General features: G+C 39.2%; 1 protein-coding gene across 1 annotated transcript in view; it reads left to right on the forward strand.

Moving 5' to 3' along the window:
- The first annotated feature begins 528 nt into the window (after positions 1–528).
- The window catches only part of LOC132398145 (Krueppel-like factor 5), a 63,046-nt gene continuing 41,223 nt past the window's right edge, over positions 529–22,351 (forward strand). The window contains exon 1 of the mRNA XM_059977174.1: positions 529–844. Within this exon, the coding sequence (XP_059833157.1) occupies positions 677–844 (168 nt within the window). The 5' untranslated portion in view covers positions 529–676. The remainder of the gene's footprint in view (positions 845–22,351) is intronic.

Genomic DNA, 22,351 nt, shown 5'->3' on the forward strand with positions numbered 1-22,351 from the left:
TGACAAAAGCTATTAATATCCAGGAGAACTCAATTTAATCTCCTTTTCATGAGCTCTGTCTAGTTAAGTTGAAGAGCCCATCCCACACTAGTTCTTTCAGTCAGATAATTTCTGAACAGTTATTGCATTTCAAACAAACCTTGGTGGTTATAGTGATAAATTGTTACTGAGGTTTCAAAGTACAGTATTTATGATGTGCCTGTTATATTTATGTGTAGTCTAATCTACTTTCATTGTTTGACTACTTTCAGAGAAGAAAAAAGAACGCATGTTCTTTTGTAGAAAAATGCAGAAAAAAAAGATATCGTAACCAGAACTAAAATCCTCATATTTCGCAATGACCGGAATTGCTCAACGCGCAGTGGAAGCAAGTTACCGTTACTCCGCCCACCTGAGCTGAATCCGCCTTTCTCCGCGGTCCGTTTGATTGACAGTTCGACCCGAACCGCTATTGGTCAGTGTGCTGTCAATCACTAGATTGGTACGCAGGTATAGTTCAGGTGAGTGACAGATGAGATCAGATCAGAACCAGGCGAGTAGCGCGCGGAGTGGGATTGCTGCGGGGAAATTTGGATTCCATTTGATTTTAGTTGCTTTTTATTCATACTTTTAATATACATTATATACATACATATAGAAAGAAAGTAAAGGTACAGACGATCATTGAAAGAAAGTGATGTCGAGCAGCGGGCTGGCTATCAGCGTCCCCAACACTGAAGAAAGCACTGTTTTTGCTCAACTGAAACCTGTGGCCATGGCCGACGGTGCCTCAGGGGAGCAGCCGGTGTTTGAAGACATCAAACCGCCAGTCAGGATGCTGGAGACGCAAAACGAATTGTCTCAGGTAAACTCAGAAATCCGTTCACTTCTTGTTAACTGCTACAGAAAAACATATCCAGCGGCACGGGAGTACGGCTGACCACGGCACAAACCAAAACACATATTATCATTATTATTTAAATTAAAGGTCCGTGTACTTCTCATCAATTGTCTGGACCGTATGCTTAGCACGGTCGGGGTGGGGGGAAGGTGCATGAGATCACGAGGGGCTCGTTCTCTCCCAGCGCACTTTCACTGGGCCAGCTTCGGGAGGCTTTCAAACTTCTTAAAATCAGGCCAAGACAGAAGGCGGCCTTTTTGCCGCAGGCTGGTGCCAGAACGCTTGAGACAGTGACAGCGTTCTGGCTCCAAGTGTGCTGCCAAGCAAAACCAACGTAGTTTGGTTACCAAAAAAAAACATCAAATGGGTCGTGCAAAATGGTTTACAATCCTTGGGTTTCGATTTTCGTTTCGTTCATAAAGTTCTTCAATTGTCTCTGTTCTGTGTTCGTGTTGCAAACCTCGTGGTAACTTGTATTCGAGCTAATTCAATCGGAATTATTTTACGTTTTCTTGCTCTTACGTGGAGTGAGATTTGATACTTAGATTATGTTCTGTCAAAAGAGGAAGTAATGGAAAGTAGGTCAACCAGATATTCATAAACAGATTTTTAAAGGAGTTTGCATGTTATCCATATTAGGTTATTTTCACATTATTAACGTTGTTTAAGACGATCCGTCGCGAATTGTTAATATTTCCGTTCGAAACTTCGTATGGAGTCTTAGTGAAATACTACGAAATAGTAGAACTTGAATTGAAATTTGGTCAATAAAAGAAAAACGAAACGAAGAAGTTTTGAGGAATGTACACTTACAGAAAGTTGAAGTCTCTTGTCTCGGTGTCTAGACTCCTTATCTCTATGCTGCAGGCATTCAGGTGGGAAGCATTAATGACTTCAAAAGTTTGTGTCAACTCATAATTAGCATAAGATCGGGAATGTTTCAGACTACGAAAGCCTTTTTAATTTTATTTTTTAAAAAACGATCCTTATCCTCCGCCCTTATGCTGCTCAGAATAATAATAAATCTGAAAAAATTGTTCGTCAACTCTTTCAGATTTTGGACAGGTTGTGAAGGAAGTCTCAACTATTGAGCTGGGTGTCTGTTTTAATAACTTGTTAACTAATGTGGGTATTGAGTTCGATCTGTTGTTTTTTTTCTATAATTTCACTGCCTGCTGTTTTTACAATCTCTGTATATTACTACTGAAATTTGTTCCGGTACTGACCAGAAATCAGCAAGCAATCAAAATCTTACCTATTCAGTTAACATTGTTGATTTTTGCTTCTGCATGTTCTAATCAGCGTGTCCTTGCAAAAGCAATGCAACTTGCTTTTCCAAATTTTAAAATTGTAAATTTCCCTGCACGTAAATGAATATTTTACCCAACTTGGGTTTTAAAACATAATGCTCCATTATTCAAATTCCTGTGGAGTTAGAGAACCTGTTGTTATGGCTCATTATTTGAAGAACATTCATTGGCAGTGACCAGAGCTAGGAGTCAAACCAGGGGCAATTTTTTTTTGATCTTCCAGTTTATCCATTGTCGTTTATAAATACTTCATGGAAGAACACCGATTTAAATCGGTTTTAAACACCAAAAAATCTTTCTTTTGTGATCTATGTTTACTAAGAATACATTTTAGATTTCTATTACCTCCTATAATGTCCTAAGGATTACAATAAGTGCTTATTTTTCTTTATTATATCAAGGGGTAAAAATAATTTTCAGGAATATTTGTGCACTTGTTCAGAATGCAATTCTGTTAATGTTTAGTTAAAATTGAAACCTGTGAAATGTGAAGGCAAATATTTTAAATTGTGTGCCTTTACTTGACAAGTGGATCATTTTGAAATAATTTCTCTGACACAATCTTATTTTGAAAAGGAAGTTTCTTTCCATGCATAATTAAGAATATCTAATGATTTATGGTATATATTTGTGTATTCCACATTCTTCATTTTTATATCTGTGTGTAGGTGCACCTGTTAAGTGTGTTATATACACACATTCATTTTATACATAAACACCTCTGTAAATTAATGATGATAAAGAAGTCACCTTGAAGATATTCAAACAAACTAAGCAGTATTTTAGGTAAAAGACTGAACAATAAATGGGAGTGAAACTTCTAAAGATTTGTTATTTAGTACTTTTCTGGTCAGGTGCCTAATGTTAATCAGCTGTAATTATAAAAGTACAGAAAGTAATAATGTGGGAATAAGTTCTAGTTAATTTAATTTTTTAAAAAAATTAGGTTTTAAACCTATGAGATACAAAATGTATTAAATTCAAGTAATATTGCACCCAAATAAGCATTGACACCAGCAAAAAATGTTGCTTACTTGTTTTGAAATTTTGAGGTATAAAAATACTTTTTAGGGATCAATATCAATTTATTTCTTTGCTGAACATCAAGTCTTTTATTTGTTTTTATATTACATAGATGCATTGGACTGAATATTCTATGGAAATGAAGGTGTAAAATTTATCCTAAGTAGGATAGAACATTCCATAAATATTTAACTTATTGATTTTAACGGGGGCAATTTGGGAGTTGTTTTGTATTATCAGCACATGATGTAGCAGTTACTTCATATGTAAACTGATTGGAATATCCTTAGGCAATGAAGTTAGGACATTTTCCTTAATTTTGTTCAGTAGCATCCTTTTTGAATATATTTATCAATATAAACATAATCATTCCATGGCAAATGTAATGATCTTCTCAAAACCTCTTTTATTAATCCTTTGATTGAATGTTTACAAGTTTGTAGACACTGGAAACTCAGAATAAAAAAAACACTATCTTCCAGTGCTTGCATTTCTGTTGAGAGAAAGTACACTGTTGCCAAATAACTTTTGCATTAAGATACCAAAACACAGGACTATTTCCATTCTTTTTGCGTTTGTTGTTTCTTAGATTTTTGAAATATAAATAATGTAACTCAAAATATATTTTTAACTAGCTTAAGTATGAATATTTTGGCCTTTAATTTTATACTTTATATTTTATTAGAACTTTAATTGAAGTTTAATTTCTTAAAAGGACTGCAAAATTTTTAAAAATCCACACTTTCTGCAATATTTTATGTTTTCATGTCCTGAATGCTTTTAAATGATAAAAGCAAAAATAGATTGTCATTAGTTTGTCATAATGTGATTCCTTTTATTTTATGAACTAAATAATTGTTCGGAGGCTTTGAAAATTAGTAATAATGCTTCCCCACTCCCCACCATTATCCCTTGCTCCATAGATAGATATTTTCGTTGAGTCTCACTGCTAGACTGTTATTGAGCACCTTTTCTGTTCTCTTTAATGTCTAGCAAATATTTTTTTAAAATAACATACGATGAATCTTTTAAGCTAATTACTAATAACTGGTAAGGTATTGCAAATTGAAAATAAAATATTTGGTGTCAATTTCTTTTAACTAATATTAATTTTCAACAAATTTTGATAATGTATAAAATAGTGTTTTCAAAATGATCAGTGTTTTCATGTGTTATTTAATGATCAGTTGTAATGATTGGCCTTTCCATAACCACCCTGATATTCCTTAATTTAATGTTTCTGTTTGATTATTAATTATCTTCTCTTCACAGCACCAAATCGTTGCCAAACATTTGAGCGTAAAAATCATTTAAAATAATTTAAAATAGACTGATAACTCTCTAAAGGAGAATAATTAGCGTGATGCATCATTCTTCAAAGTAAAACATGTTTCATTAGCTGGGTTTGATTTAAAAAAATGTTTTGTTACACATGCTTAAGCTATTTCTGTTCTGAGTTAATTCCATTGCTTTCAAGGGATTATAAATAGGCTCTGTTGGTAACTAGTGGTGTTTTTGTTCAAAAGAAAAGTAAATTTACATTGAATTAACCATTTGATGTGATGTGCTGTCTGAGTTCACATGTAACTGCTATGCCGCTGGACTCATTTTTATGATAGACCATTAATTTATGAGGCTGAAGCACAATTTAACTTATTTTGATTGTGCTAAATTCTAGTAGAATTCTAGCAGAATTTCCTCTAATTGAGGCAAGTGAGGTTTTTTTAATGGCACTGAATGGAAGTGAACTTGGTTAGAACTGATTATACTGCTAGGACTCATTAATAACAGTATTACTCTGCCAGGGTTTAGTGAGAATCCTTCTGGATTATTCCATAGACAGATCCATTCCATGTGTTAAAATAGTAAATATTATTTTTAACTTAATACTTTACTGGATTTCCTTAGTAAAATGACTATTTTTCCTGTAATGATCATTTAGTTAGTGTCAAATACTTCCCTATTTATTTACTTTTACTATTATTATTTTACTTAATTATTTTTACTATTTAGTTTAACTTTTCTTAAAGCTAGATTGTGTAAAATAGGTAATGTACATTGCTGCATTGTCGAATAATATATACAATGAGTATGAATATTTTATTCAAGGAGCTACCATAGCTGGGCTAAGATGAACTGATCCTAAAATTCATCCACTAACTACACACCAACCTCTAATTGGCATTAAGTTGTGATCAGGAAAAGCAAGTTTGTTCGACATGAATGTTTAGTTATTCAGGTGAATTGCAGACCTTTTTTCTTGTTATGATTGGATAACTAACAAAACTGAGAGTTTCAGTATTGAAAACACCACTGTCATCTTCAGTTTTGATATAGTTCTGTAGAATGATTAAAATATTAATGCATAGCTCAAAATTTGAATCATATGTTATTTAATATCACCTTGGATATTTGTCAGTGGGATAGAAAATTTATGGCTAATGAACCAGCCAACCACAAGTTTAGATTTTGGGACAGAAGTGATTGCAAAATAAGAGGTTATAATCTTTACTCTATGAAAACAACATAACTTTGGGATTTAAATGAAAAAGTAGTCCATGCAGAAATCCAGGAATTGAAGTCAATGTTCTAACTGTTCTCACAGGCTGTGCTAGTTGCAGTCCTTTTCAATGCAAAATCAGGCTGAAAATCATAAGCTAACATGATTTTGTTTTTATGTACTGGACACACTGTAAAATCCACTGCAAATCTTGCACTTTGTTGCATGAGATTTGGGCTTTTAATTGAATGTTAAGCTATTATTGCTGCTCAGCAAACTACTTTTCTCATGTTTATTGTAATTTCCCTAAATGAATGTTTCAAACTGATAGGACTTTTTAAAATTTAAATAAAACTAATCGTTTCTATTTCCAATGTATTCTCCTGCATTGTTTGATATATGAAACATTAATTTTAAAATTATCCTTGTGGTTTCCTATCAGATTGAAATCTTTAACCTGATTGTCTGGTCTGCTGCCTTGATGGTATCAAAGAGATTCGGGGAAGGGATGTCCTTGAACTGAAGTTTGAGAGCTGTATAAGGGAAGTTTGTGCCAGAGATTGATAGGCCTTTATAGAGATTACAAGATAGACGGGAAATATTGTCACTTTATCTTGGTCCTAAATACTGGAGCAGTATTTTCCACATGACGTTTCAGAAACAACCCAGTTACATTGTTTTCATTGTAAGTACTTAATTTGTAGGTAATATAAGGCAATGTTTCTGGAAATAATTAGTGGTTCAATTGATTTTGATTTGAATTTAGGTTGAATTGGAAAGATGACAGCAGTCACTTCTATTTTTTGTCTATGTGTGTCTTACTACCACTGTAAGTGCATTTCGAACTTGATTATTTTCCTTTCAAATCCTAATCTATTTTTCCAAGTGGACATGAAAATCTAAAAGTAAGGAGGGCTTCAAAAATTTTTCTGAGACTATCTTTCTAGTTGAATTTATAGTCTTGTGCTAAGTTTTATTTTATTAAAATGTACTGGAAACATTTGAAATAAAATGGCAAACCATTGGCACACAAAGATTGGTAGTAAGTGCTCAAGTCTGACAGAACATTTATGAACTGTAAACATCCTGCACTAGAACAAAGTAGCCCAACAAACTCGTGGAACTGGAAACCCATTACACCATTCTGTCTGTACTGTATCTAATTTTCTCCTTGTTAAGCGATTTAGTGAGGAGCTTTAAGATATAAAACTTAGCAATTTATTGTTGACTGTCGCAGGAAGCTATTTTCAATTTGGCATCTATGTTCCAGTGATTACAGGTGTAACTGATGGAAGGGGAGTGTATCTCAATACTTCCTAACTGAAAAGGTCACCTTAATGGCCTTTTTAAAATTAAATCATAATTACATTTAGTTTGAATTGCATGAAGAAACTTCACCTGAAACTCAAGGTTTCTTGATTTCTATGTTAATTATGTGAAGTCTATTATCATTGCACAATAATCTTCTAACAGATGACAGCTTGAATATACATTTGGCATTAATCTAACACAATCTGAAAATTTATCTTTAAGTTCCTTATTGCTTTGCAATTTCTTGAATTCTAGCAGTCATTACTAAAATGAATAATTTTGAAAATACCCCTTACATTCACAGAAGAGAGGAAATGTTGCAGCCGGGCTTGGAAGGAAATTGTAGCAAAATTTTCAGGTTGAAATCACTGCCCATTACTCCTCTGACATTTAGGGCAGCAATGAAGGTCCCCCAACTCTTGCAGCCCATACCGTCACAGAGAGATGTAGAAAGATTCATCAATGCTGTTTCTGTAACAATTTTGTTTCACCATTTGGGGTTAATAGCCCTGAGCTGAACCCAAACTTGGAGGATCAGTGCACCACTCTTGGTCTGCTCTCTACCCTTTGACCTGTTTGGCATAGGTGACCCTACTAAGAGCCAAAGCAAAAAGCCCTGAACCTAGCCAACATAACTCTCAAGGTCACTGAGCCACTCAAGCCTCCAAAATACAACAAGGTTGTGATCCTCTTGGAGGCTTCAGGCTGAATATGTTGTACTCCTATCACAAGCTTGTAAAGCTGGAGGCTTGGATTTTGCAGATGGAGTTAGCTACCCACACTTGCCACTCGGATCCCTAACTTGTAGGCTTGCTTGATCATCCTAGGTCTAAGTGGAGGCCCTCAAGCAATGGATTTCGGTAACATGCTGGCAAAATCCAAGTCCAAATAAGTTAAAAAGAAACTGTGCTTTCACTCCCCTTGCTTTCATTATCACAACCATATTACAGGTCGACCTTCACTAATCCGACTACCTGTAATCCGGTTCCTTCGATAATCCAGCACTGATTTCAAATTTTCCGCGCAACTGTAATTTCAAATTTCCTGGGCCACTGTACCAATCTGCCGCGCGTTGCTTTGGTTGTGCTAGGTCTGTTCATGTGTTGGCATGCTCTTGTAAGCACAGACAGGCGATTCCTGCTTGTTTTCCTGCATTTATTAATATCATTTGATGAGGCACGGCTACTCGGCACCTGCCGCCAGTCACACACTGCCCTCTGGCATCGCACGGCCAGCATTCTGTTCTCTTCTGCTGACGACCTCAGAACAGACGTGGCGACCCGTTGAATTTAAGCACATTACTAAGCAGAGGAAAAGAAACTAATGAAGATTCCCTCAGTAACTGCGAGTGAAGAGGGGAGAGCCCAGTGCCGAATCCCCAGCCACCTGGCAGTCATGTGAAATGTGGCGTATAGAAGACCTCCTTTCTCTGATTTCTGCTTCTGCTCACCCAGATGTGCTGCCACCATTATCAACAGTTTTTGAAAAAACTGCTGTGCCAGTTTCGGCACCAGTTCCTGATGCTTCACTCATTTTTCAAATGAAGATGTTGATGATCCTGACAACCTCACACTTGCAGACATGTAACTTTGCCTTAAGGTATATTAAATGTCTCACTTTAGAAGCGGAAGTGCTCAACTGTTCTGTACAAGTTAATTCCTGTACATTTACCTGTACCCTTTATCTGTGCCTGTACGGTATATTACTTTATTAAACTTTCACTTGCTACTCATTTAATATTTCTGTTTAATTATTATCTAACGTACTGATTTGCATGAGATTTTAAAGGTATGATGAGGCGGTTAGCTATTGCTTAATGTGATCCTTCTGTAATTTGGCATTTTCACTAATCTGGCACTCCACAGGTCCCAATGGTGCAGGATTATAGAAGGTCAACCTGTATTGACATCTTTTAGTGGGCTCAGGGCTAAAGCACAAAGGTTCTGGGATTGGGGGGGGGGGGGTGTGTGTGTGTGTGTTGTCCTAATATTAGGCTGGGGTTAAATCAGTGGGTTGCTGGGCTAGAAGGACTGGAAGGACCTACATCTCCAAATAAAATAAAAGTATGCCCCACATCTGGAGCACAGTGAACAGAAGTCAGCAGAAAAGTTCATGACTCATTCATTTGTATGAAAGTCTTAAAACTTGCAGACTTGAGGGTAGATGTTCACATTTCCTTGCTGGCAAAGTCCAGCAAAATCAGGCCAGCCAAGATTTTTTTTTTGGCTTGGCTATTTTGCTATTGATACCTGTTCACCTTGGTAACTCACCCAAGTGGTGATTCTTCGTTTCATTGGCAATGTGTTTTATAGTGGGTGCCTGATGAGATTGTAGCATAACTTGGTTAACTATATTCCACTATATCCTAAGATTGATGAGACCATTTGCTTTTCCTTTTGGAAAATCACATTTGCTCTTGGAAAATACAATAGACTTGCTTGTTGACTTCTAGATACCCACACAAAATGATAAAATAGAAACAATTCAACAGATGTTTGAAATATTAACTTTTTAACTTACAGGTTCTTTATTTATGAACTTACATTTAAAAAAGTGGACTGCTATTAGTAATACAATCTAGTGCATCCACTAAATTTAGATAGAATGTAAAGATTAGGATCTGAGTACCAGTTGAAAGAATGGTTTTTAAATCAAAGAAGGAATATAATCAAATTAGAAATGTAGATAACTGTCTGGGTAACTTCCAACCTAATGGCATGAGCTACCTCATCCTCCCAACCACTTCACCATTCCCCATTTGTGTTTCTTACCTGGCCATCACCTCCCTCTGGTACTTCTCCCCTTTCCCTTTCTTCCATGGTCTTCTGACCTCTCCTGTCAGATTCCCCCTTCTCCAGCCCTTATCTGTTCCACCAATCAACATCCCAGCTCTTTACCTCACCCACTCCCCCTCTCCTGGTTTCACCTATCACCTGCTACCTTGTACTTCTTCCTCCCCTCCCACACCCACCTTCTTATTCTGCCTTCTTCCCCCTTCCTTTTTAGTCTTGATGAAGTGCCCTGGGCTGAAACATCAACTGTTTACTCTTTTCCATAGATGCTGCCTGACCTTCTGAGTTCCTCCAGCATTTTGTGTGTATAATGAGATGTATAATTGTTTTCCTTCCGAATGCATCTCTAATTGATTCCTCTCCAACTTTGCACCTAATCATCAAATTTTTGATGGTTGACCATGTGCAGATTTTGGAAGTAGATGCCTGTCTGATTATTGATACCCAATTACTGTTTTCCCACTGCAACCTCTTACTGTTTCAATGCCGATGAACAAGAATGTCAGTTTTCATTGCAAGCTTGAGCAAACTTCTCAAGTTAGCTTTTTTTCCTCAATGTGATTTCTTTTGTGCACACACGCTTAGATCAATTATATTGTGTATTGTAATTATGAAAGTATTGTAATGCTGTTAAAAGGTTAAAGGCTAAATTGTAAATTCCATTTAGTTAACATTCATTCTTTACGGATTTGGTCGAGTTTTTCCTCATTTTGTACAGCATTCCACAGGCTAGCAAAAAGAAGTAATTTAGACAAAGAAAGTAGAGCTGCTGGTACAACTGTTGTGAACAGCTGTGTCTACTTAATGGACAAATAAAATGAAAACTGGAATGAACTGAAGACAACTGTAGTCATCCAGAGGTTCTTTTGATTGCATTCTATGTGCTTTGAGCAGTGGCAAATTTGTTGTTGACAGATTTTTGCCTAACCACAGTGTTAGATAGCATAAAATATTCATTTGATTATTCTGTATTTGTATATTTTCCAATTTTATCATTGATATGTCATTTTCTAGACTTTTTGGTGCCAGTGTTTACAAATGAAACAAGTAATTCAAATCAATTTGCTCTGTACGCTTGACAACATCTAAAGGGCATATTACGGAGTAAGTTACTAGTGTTCTATTAAAATACTCCACATTATAAACAGCAGAATACTGGTTAATATACTTACTCATAATCCAAAGGCCCCAATTAAGAATGCACAGAGAAGAGTTCAAATCCCACCAAAGCAGATGAAGAATTTATACTTGATTAACTAAGCAATCTAGAATTTAAAGACAGAAGTTTATCTCAGATGTGGTAGTCATAAACCTATATGGTTGGTTCATTAATGCACATCAATAAAAGGGATTTGCTTTCCTTTATCTGACCTGTGGTTGAAGCATAGTCACAAAATGTTAGGTAAAATATTGTAAGAAACACAATTAGAACACTACTGAGTGCACCAAAGCACCAGATTTCTCAACCAATGGGGATTATAGAATGCTCCAAGGCATCTAAAATAAGCTATACACAGGGGGCACTGAGCCAGCTACAGTAACAAAACTATATTATAGTGCATGACCAGGAAATATCTCACGACTTGGGATCAAGCCAAAGGACCCAATGTGGTTCAATGGGATGTCAAGAAAATGCTTGATACATCACCAAGAATAGTTAAAATTCAGTGTTCAGTTGGCAGAGAGTTTTTCCACAACTTTAAGATCAGAATAAACCTCTGATCAGTCCTGCTTCATCAGTTGTAAATAGATGAAAATAGAGCATCCAACAGTATGACATATGTCAATATTCCCTCTAATTTATAATGACCAATATGCACAAAAATCTTGTGCAGTGCAATTTTTTTGCCAGTGACAACAGCGTGTGCACTGAATAATTTCTTCAATAAAAACAGTATATATAAGCCAGTTCTAAAATTTGCAGACAAGTCATTACAAACAGCGTGTTGTCACCACCATCCTCATCAGAAACCAGAAAAAGAAATGTGGTTGTGTATGAATGTGGAATATACTTAACCTGCTGACGTGTTAGAGAGTGACAATGTATTGTGCCCAGTTTAACTTCCCTTGTACGCTAGTAGCAAAAGATGAGAGGGAACATTGACATGTGTAAAAGCAAGCAATTCTGCAGATATGGAAATCTTGAGCAATACACACAAAATACTGGAGGAACTCACCAAGTCAGGCAGCGTCTATAGGGAGAAATGAACGGTCCACCTTTCAGATTGAAACCCTTCATCAGGATTGGAAAGGAAGGTGGCATAAGCCGGAATGAGAAGCTGAGGGGAGGGACGAGTGCAAGTTAGCAGATGAGGGTGAAGTTGGGTGGGTGGGAAGGTGGGATGAACTAAGAAGCTGGGCGGGGATGGGTGGAAGAGGTAAAGAGCTGAAAAAGAAGGAATCTGATAGAGGAGAACAGTGGACTATGGAAGAAAGGGAAGGAGGAGAGGCAGCAGAGGGAGTGGATAAACAACTGAAAAGAGAAGTGGTGAGGGGGAACCGGAATGGGGAATGAAATGAGAGGGAATGGAAAGGGTGAAATTACCAGAAGTTAGAGAAATCAATGTTCATGATATCAGGTTGGAATCTATCCAGGTAGAAAATGAAGTGTGGCTTCTCCAGCCTGAATGTGGCTTCATTCCCCCCAGCAGTAATCAGAGGGGTATACTTGTTGCTGAGGACAATGGCCACATTTGCCTTCACCCAGTCCTCCCATTACAGGGATAGAGTCGCCCTTGACCTTGCATACTACCCCAAGAATCCTTACATATTACCCCCAGCACCAGATTCCACCATCTATAATGGGACAATACCACTAAGCACATCTTTCCATTTTCCATGACCCCACTCTCTATGCAATTGGTTTGTTGACTTGTTCCTCCCCATTGATCTGGAAGTGGGATAAGTCCTAAAGCTCCCTCACTACAATTCAGGCCCCACACAATCTTTCCAGGTGAATCTGTTGGGGTCATCTACTGTGTCTAGTTCTCCCAGTGCAGCCTCTTCGATATTGCTGAAACCCAATGTAGAGAGGAGAGCCACTTTGTTCAGCACTTTCACTTTGTCAGCTACAAAAGAAGAATTTCCCGGTGGCCACCTATTTCAATTCAATTTCTATCTCCCATTCTGACAGTCCATGGCCTCTTCTGGTGCCTCTCCTTCTTCCCTTTCCTCCGCAGTCCACTCTCCTTTCCTTTCAGATTCCTCCTTCAGCTGTTTACCTCTACCTCTTCCACTTACCACTCCCCCACCCATCCACCTTCCCCCCCTCACCTACTAGTTTGTATTATTTCCCCTCCCCTTCCTTTTTATTCTGGCTTCTACTCCCTTTCTTTCCAGACCTGATGAAGGGTATCAGCCTAGAATATTGACTGTTCATTCTCCTTCATAGATGCTGCCTGATCTGCTGATTTCCAGCAGCATTTTGTGACTTACGTTAGAGACAGAGGTATAGCACAGAAAAGGGCTGTTTCGCCAACCGGGTCTGTGCAAACCATTAATCACCCACTCCTACTAACCTAACATTAATTCCAGTTTTATCCTTCCTACATTCTCACAACTCTCCACACATTCTTCCACTCCCCTACACGTTAAAGGGAAATTTCCAGCAGGCAGTTACCTACCATCCTGCATACCGTTGGAATAGGGAAGGAAAACTTACTGGAAGGAAATTCTGCATTCTGTTTCCTTTTCATTACCTCATTGTAGTTCTGTTTAGAATGAACTGTTTGGATGATGTGCAAACAAACCCTTTGCACTCTATCTCCATAGATGTGGCAATAATATTCAAATTTCAGGCACACAGTGACAACCCACATGATCCCAGGGTGAATGCACAAACTCCTCACTGATTGGAGCCAAGATCAGGATTGAACACAAGTCTCTGGTACTTTGAGGCAGAGGCTCTACTAGCTACCTAACTGTGCCACTCCAATATTATGCTTAAACATTAGGACCTGGGCTGCTAGTCACTCTTTACGGAAGGACTGAGTTTGTGCAATTGCTGTCCTCGTGTGCAGACAGAAAGGCATTATCCATAGTCTCAGATTTGTATGATTACTGGACTGTAGTTTATGTTGGTTTCCCTCAGTTTTTTGGTGCTGGTTTTTTTGTGAACAATTGGCGGGTGGGTGATCTGTTAATTTTTGTGTGGGGGGGGTCTTTGGGATTTGGTGCTACTGTCGCTGTTTTTCCTGTGAGTGAAGGGATCAGGGGTTGTTATTGCGACTGTTTTTTGCTGCGGGGGGAGGGGTGATTTGGGGGTCAGTGGGTTTTGTTTCTTTTTCGTGCCGGTTGAGGCGGAGAGTTGATGTCCTTTCCTTCATTATCACCCACGGTCTTTCTGTATTTAGTGGCTATCTGGAGTAGCCAAATATCAGAGTTGTATTGCACATGCATACTTCGACAATAAAATGAACCTTTAGAATCATGACTTGGAGTGAGAGCTGGTGTCATCATTTAAATAATAGCCGGCACTGTGCCAATTGTAGATTATAGCATGATTTGCCTTGACAGTGGGGGCGGGGGTGCATTTCCGGACAATTAAAATTCTGTCCACCTGTTTAGGGGATTGCTAATCACAAATGTGGCAGTAAGAAGTCAGAAACTTCTGGAAGGACGAGCTGAATGAGGCATCTTCACTCAAAGGTCTATTCTGAATATATAAGGAGCACAGGGATCACCGATACAGTTTCTAAATGGGCAGCACAGTAATGTACGGGTTAGCGCAACACTTTACAGCGACGGCCGTCTGGGTTCAATTCTGCCAAGGTGTGTACGTTATCCGCGTGTCTGCATGGCTTTGCTCCAGGTGCTCTGGTTTCCTCCCAAAGAGTGGACATGCTACATCAGTGCCAGAAGCATGATGACACTTGTGGGATGTCCCTAGCACATCCTCAAATGGTGTAGGTCGTTAATGCAAATGTGTGTTTGAATGTTTCAATGAACTGATGAGAAATAAAATCAATTTTTATAATTCCATTCTGATGTAATTGAACTGACTGGACTGGACTTCTGACTTTTAAAAAAGAACAAAGGTGGGTGAGAGAAATTCATAAGTCCATCTTTGAAAAATAAATTTCAACATGTAAAGTTAAAAATTAACTTTGTGGTAAGCCACTGAGAATAATATACTACCCTAAATCCTCAAAAAAAAGCCAATTTTGCACACCAATATGCAGAGCCCTAGAGGGAAGAAAGAAGCAAGGATTAAGATTCGCCCAGCTCAGCTTCCATAGACTATAGAATATTTGTGTAGGAGGAAGGAGATGTGGGCTTCTAGTGGTGAACATTATGAACATTTGTGTTACATTGGATCAGATATTCTGAAATGCGATTAATGAGCTGAATTTTCAATGAGCATCACTTTTCCTTTACCTCCCTTTCACTGTCCTTTAAAGTAGACAGCTTACAGCCCAGGCAGCTGGGTAGTTATGGTGGAGTCCACTCCATCTGACATTTATAACAGATATTTATATGCTTCTGACAACAGGACTTGAGGCTCTTAATGGCATCCTGAATGCTTTGAGAACTCGGGGGTGGGGATGCTCAGATTCCTGCAAGTTGATGTTACAATTTTTTAAATTGGCCATGAGAACATCCTTGAATCATGGAACATCGAACAGTACTGTTCCGGTAGGCCATGTTTTACTGATCATGACGCCTATTTACTTAGACATACAGCATGAACAGGCCCTTCCTGCCCTTCTAGCAACCCACCCAGCCTAATCACAAGACAATGACCAATTAAGTACGTACAAACAGAGGACGCCAAATTGAACTCCGAACTCCAGTGTCCCAAGCTGTAGTAGTTTATCGTGGACTGTACTCACTAGTTTTAAAAAGCATGTGGGGTCTGTTGGGAACTGTCTGCAGAGCAATAGGGTTGCAGAGTAAGTTGGAGACAGTTCCTTGTGGACCTTGTCTGTGGAGCGGGGGGGGGGGGGCGGGGGTCTGATGGGACTTGGCTGTGGAGCAGGAGATACTATTAACCTTGGGTTAATAGCACCTAGGATTAATTACCAAGGGCTAATTAAAAGAAGCAGGATTTGAGGGGAGCGGCAATTGTGGAGTGTTAGGGTGGTCAGGCTTTGGCTCAACGGACTTGGGAAAGAATGGTCACAGGCAAGAACTTAAGTTTGACAAGCTGGAAGCATAACAAGTGTGAGTTGGTTGGTAGTTCAGGCACAGGAATGCTCCTCCTGTGAGGTGTAGGATTTCAGTGTCCCTGATGATTACATCTGTGGGAAGTGTGCCCAACTTCAGTTCCTGACTGACAAGGTCAAGGAAATGGAGCTAGAGCTAAATGTACTCAGGACTATCTGAAAGACTGAAATTTATAGATGAGTCCTTTACTGAGGTAGACAAGAGATTTGGCAGCCACAAAAGCGAAGCCAGGATGGTGTGTATCCTCCCAGGTGCTAGGGTCCAGGATGTCTTGGAGCAGCTGCAAAAGATTCTCAAAAGGAAGGGTGAGAAAGGAAGTAAGAGGTTATGGTGCACATTGAATTGACTTTATTTCTTACATCCTTCACATACATGAGTAAAGATCTTTGATATGTCTCCATCTAAATATGCCATGTGCAATCATAGTAATTTATAATAAATAGAACAGTCAATGTAATATAGAGTATGCTCAAGCCAGCGTGAGTTAATCAGTCAGATGGCCTGGTGGAAGAAGCTGTCTTGGAGCCTGTTGGTCCTGGCATTTGTGGTTGGGGTGACTCGGGTCCCCAATGATCCTACGGGCCCTTTTTACATGCCAGTCTTTGAAAATGTCCTGAATCATGGGAAGTTCACAACTACAGATGCGCTGGGCTGTCTGCACCACTCTCTGCAGAGTCCTGCGATTGAGGGAGCTACAGTTCCCATACCAGGCAGTGGTGCAGCCAGTCAGGATGCTCTCAGTTGTGCTCCTGTAGAAAGTTCTTAGGATTTGGGGGCCCATACCAAACTTCCTCAACCGTCTGAGGTGAAAGAGGCGCTGTTGTGCCTTTTTCACCACCCAGCTGGTGTTTACAGACCACATAAGGTTCTTGGTGATGTGGATGCCGAGGAACTTGAAACTGTTTATCTTCTCAACCCCAGATCCATTGATATCAATAGGGGTTAGCCTGTCTCCATTCCTCCTGTAATCCACAACCAGCTCCTTTGTTCTTGAAACATTGAGGGAGAGGTTGTTTTTTTGACACCGCTGTGTCAGAGGGATGTCTTCTTCCCTGTGGGCCACCTCATTATTGTTTGAGATAATCAATGTAGTGTCATTGGCAAATTTAATTAGCGGATTGGAGTTGTGGGTGGCAATACAGTTATGGGGATACAGCGAGTAAAGGAAGGGATTCAGTACATAGCCCTGAGGGGCTCCTGTATCGAGAGTCAGAGGGTTGGAGGTGAGGGAGCCCACTCTTACAACCTGCTGGGGATCTGACAGGAAGTCCAGGATCCAGCTGCACGGGGAAGCTCAAGGACAAGGTCTCTGAGTTTCATGTCGATCTAGAATGGAACTATGGTGTTAAATGCTGAACTGTAGTCCAAGAACAGCAGTCTCACGTAAGCATCCTTTTCCAGGTGTGTAAGGACAGGGTGTCATTAGCAGCAATGACATAAATTCACTAGATTATGGAATGGTTCCGGCAGGCTGTTGAATTGCAAATATCACGTCACTCTTAAGAAGGAAAGGAGGCAGAAGAAAGGAAACTATAGGCCAGTTAGACTGACTTTAGTTGTTGGGACGATGTTGGAATCCATTATTAACATAAGGTTTCAGGATATTTGGAGGTACATGATAAAGTCGGCCAATGTCAGCATGGGTTCCTTCAGGGGAAATCTTTCCTGACATGTCTGCTGGAATTCTTTGAGGAAATTACAGCTAGGATAGACAAGGAGTCAGTGGATGTTGTAACTCTGGACTTTGACAAGGTGCCAAACGTGAGGCTGTTAACAAGATAAGAGCCCATGTTATTACAGGAAAGATACTAGCATGGATAGATGATTGCATGATTGATGGGATGCAAAGAGTGGGAATAAAGGGAGCCTTTTCTAGTTGGCTTCCAGTGTGTGACTATTGGTGTTCTGCAGGGATCGGTATTGAGACTGCCTCTTTTACATTATATTTTAATGATTTTGATGATGGAATTAATGGTTTTATAGCCAAGTTTGCAGACGATACAAAGAAAGGTGGAGGGGCAGGAAGCAGGGAGGCTGCAGAGGGACTTGGGCAGATGAGGAGAATGGATTAAGTAGTGGCAGATGGAATACAGTGTTGGAAACTGTATGTTTATGCACTTTGGTATAAGGAACAAAAACATGACTATTTTCTAAATGGGCAGAAAATTCAAAACACAAAGGTGCAGAGGGACCCAGGAATCCTCGGGGCAAAATTCCCTAAAGGTTAACTTGCAGGTTGAGTCAGTGGTGAGGAAGTCAAATGTAATGTTAGCATTCATTTTGTAAGGACTAGAACATAAAAGCAATGATGTAATGCTGAGGTTTTATGAAGTGCTGGTGAGGCCTCACTGAGAATTTTGAGCAGTTTTGGGCCCTTATCTATGAAAGGATGTGATAACGTTAAAGAGGGATCGGTGGAGATTCGCACAAATAATTCTAGAAATGAAAGTTTTCATAGATGAGGAGAGTTTGATGACTCTGGGCCTGTACTCGCTGAAGTTTAGAAGTACGAGGGAGGATCTCATTGAAACCTATCGAGTATTGAATGGTCTAGTCAAAGTGGAAATGGAGAGGATGTTTCCTATAGTGGGTAAGTCTAGGGCCAGAGGGCACAATGTCCAAATAGAGGCACATCCATTTAGAACAGAGATGAGAAGGAATTTCTTCAGCCAGAGTGTAGTGAATCTGTGAAATACATTGCCATGGACGGTTGTGGCCGCCAAGTTATTGAGCATATTTAAACCAGAGGTTGATTGTTTCTTGATTAGTCAAAACATCAATGGTTATCAACAGTTACAGGGAGAAGGAAGGAGAGTGGAGTTGAGAGGGATAATAAATTGACTATGATGGAATGGCAAAGCAGACTTGATGGGCTGAATGACCTAATTTGTTCCTATGCTCCTAATTCTGTTCCACCAGCTTCAGGAACAGTTATTACCCCTCAACAATCCATCTCTTGAACCAGGAGGATAACTTCACTCAACCTCACTTGCCCTATCACTGGAGTTCCCACAACCTATGGACTCACTTTCAAGGATTCGTCATCTCATGTTCTCTATTTTTTATTTATTTTTGTTGATATTTCTTTTATTTTCTTTTGTATGTGCACAGTTGGCTGTGTTTCCACACTGGTTATCTGCCCTGTTGGGTGCAGTCTTCCACTGATTGTATTATGGTTGTTGAATTTACTAAGTATTCCCTCAACAAAACAATCATCAGAGTTGCAATCGGTGACATATATATATATTTTGATAATACATTTACTTGAACTTTGAATCTTTTATAGTCTTAAACTAATGCACCATATCTTTCCTATAGTCAAACTACTAGAACTGCACTAAAGTTTTGTGTAGCTGTAAACATGATTTCCTCTTATACTCAACACTCATACCAATGAAGGCAGGCAGTCCACACAATTCTTACAATCTTATCCACTTGTGTAGCCACTCAGTGAACTATAGACCCCGAGATCCCACCGTACCTCGGTGCTATTGAGGGGAAAACCATTAACTGTATATGCTCTCCTTTCATTTGACCTCCTAAATGCAATACATTACACTTGCCTGGATTATCTCCATCTGCTACAATCAGTTCTTCTATCTACCTGGCAATCTGTTACCTTGACCTCATTAGGAGTAGAATAGACACTCTGAGAGTCTATTGTTAGGCATGCCTATAACGTGGCTTGCCTATTATTCATTGTGAGTATATGTAACATTTTGACATTGGGTATGTTGGTGACGTTAATGTTTGTTTACTCATACTGCCAGTGGATGTGAACATGTTTTTGCTGAGACAGTTTTGCTACTGCATTTTTCCAATCCTTTGAGGTTTCTGTTATGGATGGGCTGTGGTTCAGGAAAAAAAAACAGGAATATAAGGATCACTGCTGCCTGGTAGACCATGAGTTTTCTGCTGTGTTTGAGGTCTTGACCTTCAAATGTATTCCTCAGAGGCTATCTTGAAACACAGAAAGTGATGATGAGATTCATTGTCTGTCTCCACTGGTGGGTGGCTTTTGAAATAGGGGAAATAGGACAAATTTTCCAGGGTGCCATCTTGTTGGAGGTGTGTGTTGCTTTGAGAAGTTAGTGGAAGGTCTTTGTTTTGTGAGTATTTAATAAAAGGTCTATGCTTTGTAAACAAACAAGAATAACTTAGAACTGGGCCTGTAAACGTGTGCATATGTGAGCTTTGTCTGTATTGCAGTTCAATAATTGTAGTTGAAGTCTTCTTAGTTTGGGAATGGAGGTATCATAGGTCGATCAGTATCCCATTTGCACCACACCAATAAGAAATTTATTGGACAGAAGCTTCAGTATAACTGATTAAAATTCAGTAAATATTGGGAAGATGATGCAGCCTTGCTTAACAACAGTTTGCACAGCACGGAGATCTATCTACATGTCAAGTCCATTTGCTCTGTTGCAAAAGGCAGGATCTCCCAGTGGCTACTCATTTCAATCCAGATTCATGTTCCCTTCCCTGTCCATTGCCTTCCCTATTACCAGCATGAGGCCAAACTCGGGGTGGAAGAATAAAGCTTCATATTCCATCTGGGTAGCCTCCAATTTGAACATTGATTTCTCCAACTTCTGGAAATTATTCCCCTCCATCTCCTTTTTCCATTCCCCATTCTGGTCATCTTGTCCAGATCTACACATCACCTCCCTCTAGTTACCCTCCCTTTTCCTTTCTTCCATGGTGTACTGTCCTCTCCAATCAGCTTTCTTCTTCAGCCTTTTACCTCTGTCATCTATCACCTCTCAGCTTCTTACCTCATACCCCCGCCATCTCTACATACCTACGTTCCTCCTCACTTGATCTTGCCTATCACTTGCCAACTTTTACTCCTCCTCCCCGCTGCCTTATTCTTGCTTCTGCCCCCTTCCTTTCAACTCCTGAGAAAGAGTCTCAGCCCATATCGTTGACTGTTTATTCCCCATCATAGATTCTGCCTGATTTGCTTAATTCCTTGAGCATTTTGTATGTGTTGCACAGAGGTTTATTGGCCCTTTGTTTATGATTACAGCTTACATACCATCATGCAGTACCCATACAATGAAGATGAATTTATGAAGGCAGCAAAATTTGCAGATTTCCCACTGTACATGTTTCTTGGATGGAATAATTCAAAGACCCTATAATTTCCTCTTCCTCAACAAGAATGTTCTTGACTCTATCCCAAGGCAAACTAAAAAGTTAAAAAAGGCTTGTGTCAGCTGAAAAATATTAAACCTTAGAGAAGAGACAGTATCCCTGCTGATGCTTTAACATTTGGTAGAGAGGAACTTCAGACAAGAATATATAACTTCCACTCTGAGAAGAGGTGGACCTGTCAGGAGACTGTAAAGCGGTTGCAGTCAAGATGGAGACCATGAGTGCTCTAGAGGAAGCAGCACCAACTTCTACAGAGCACAGAAATCATGGGCAGAGAACAGAGTTTGATCATTTCAAATTTTATTAGAGGAAATTTCTGGTCATTCATATTTGTTTTGACAAGATACACAAATGATGAGGACAAGAAATTTGGACTCCAGTCAAGGAAAATGGGATATGTTTTTCCTATAAACATTGGATCTGTTGTACATACTGCCCTGCACTTATGATATTGGTCACTCCTGTAAACAAATAACTTGTATCGAACTTATGATTTCTGCGTACCAACCTGTTGTCTTTCTCCTGCATGGTGCCTAAATGAAAGAAGTTCTGGCTGTTCATTCATGACACATTATATTGGCAATCGACATGCTCATTAACCATCTATATTAATTACTACTTCCTGTGCAGAAGGATGGCAGTAAGCCAAATTGCTAACGAATCATGCCCCTCCTTTTCCCCATGTCAACAACTGCAATCTTCTTGGTAAACTCGCTTATTATTGTCACAATAACCTAGGTCTGGTGAAAATCTCATCGGCATACCATACATACTGATCAATTAATTATAATAGTGCATTGCGGTAGTACGAGTTAAAAATAACAGAGTGTAGAATGAAGTGTTACACTTCAGAGAAAGTGCAGTGCAAGTAGATAATAGGTTTAATCGATGTAGATTGAGCTTAAGAGTCCATTTTATCATACTAAGGAAGCTTTCAATAATCTTAGAACCATGGGAAAGAAGCAATTCTTGAACCTGGTGGTATGTGCTTTCACACTTCTCTATCTACTGCCCAATGGGAGGGAGGAGAGGGGAGGATATCTGGAGTGAGTGGGAACTTTGATTTTGCTGACTTGTTTGCTGAGGCAGTGAGAAGTATAGATGGAGGCCGTGGAGAGGAAGCTGATTTTGTGATGTACTGAGCTGTGTCCACAACTCTTGTGGTCACGGGCAGAGCAGTTGCCACACCTAGCAGTAATGTATCCAGATA

This window comes from Hypanus sabinus, chromosome 8 (assembly GCF_030144855.1).
Source record: "Hypanus sabinus isolate sHypSab1 chromosome 8, sHypSab1.hap1, whole genome shotgun sequence".
Taxonomy (NCBI): Eukaryota; Metazoa; Chordata; class Chondrichthyes; order Myliobatiformes; family Dasyatidae; genus Hypanus; species Hypanus sabinus.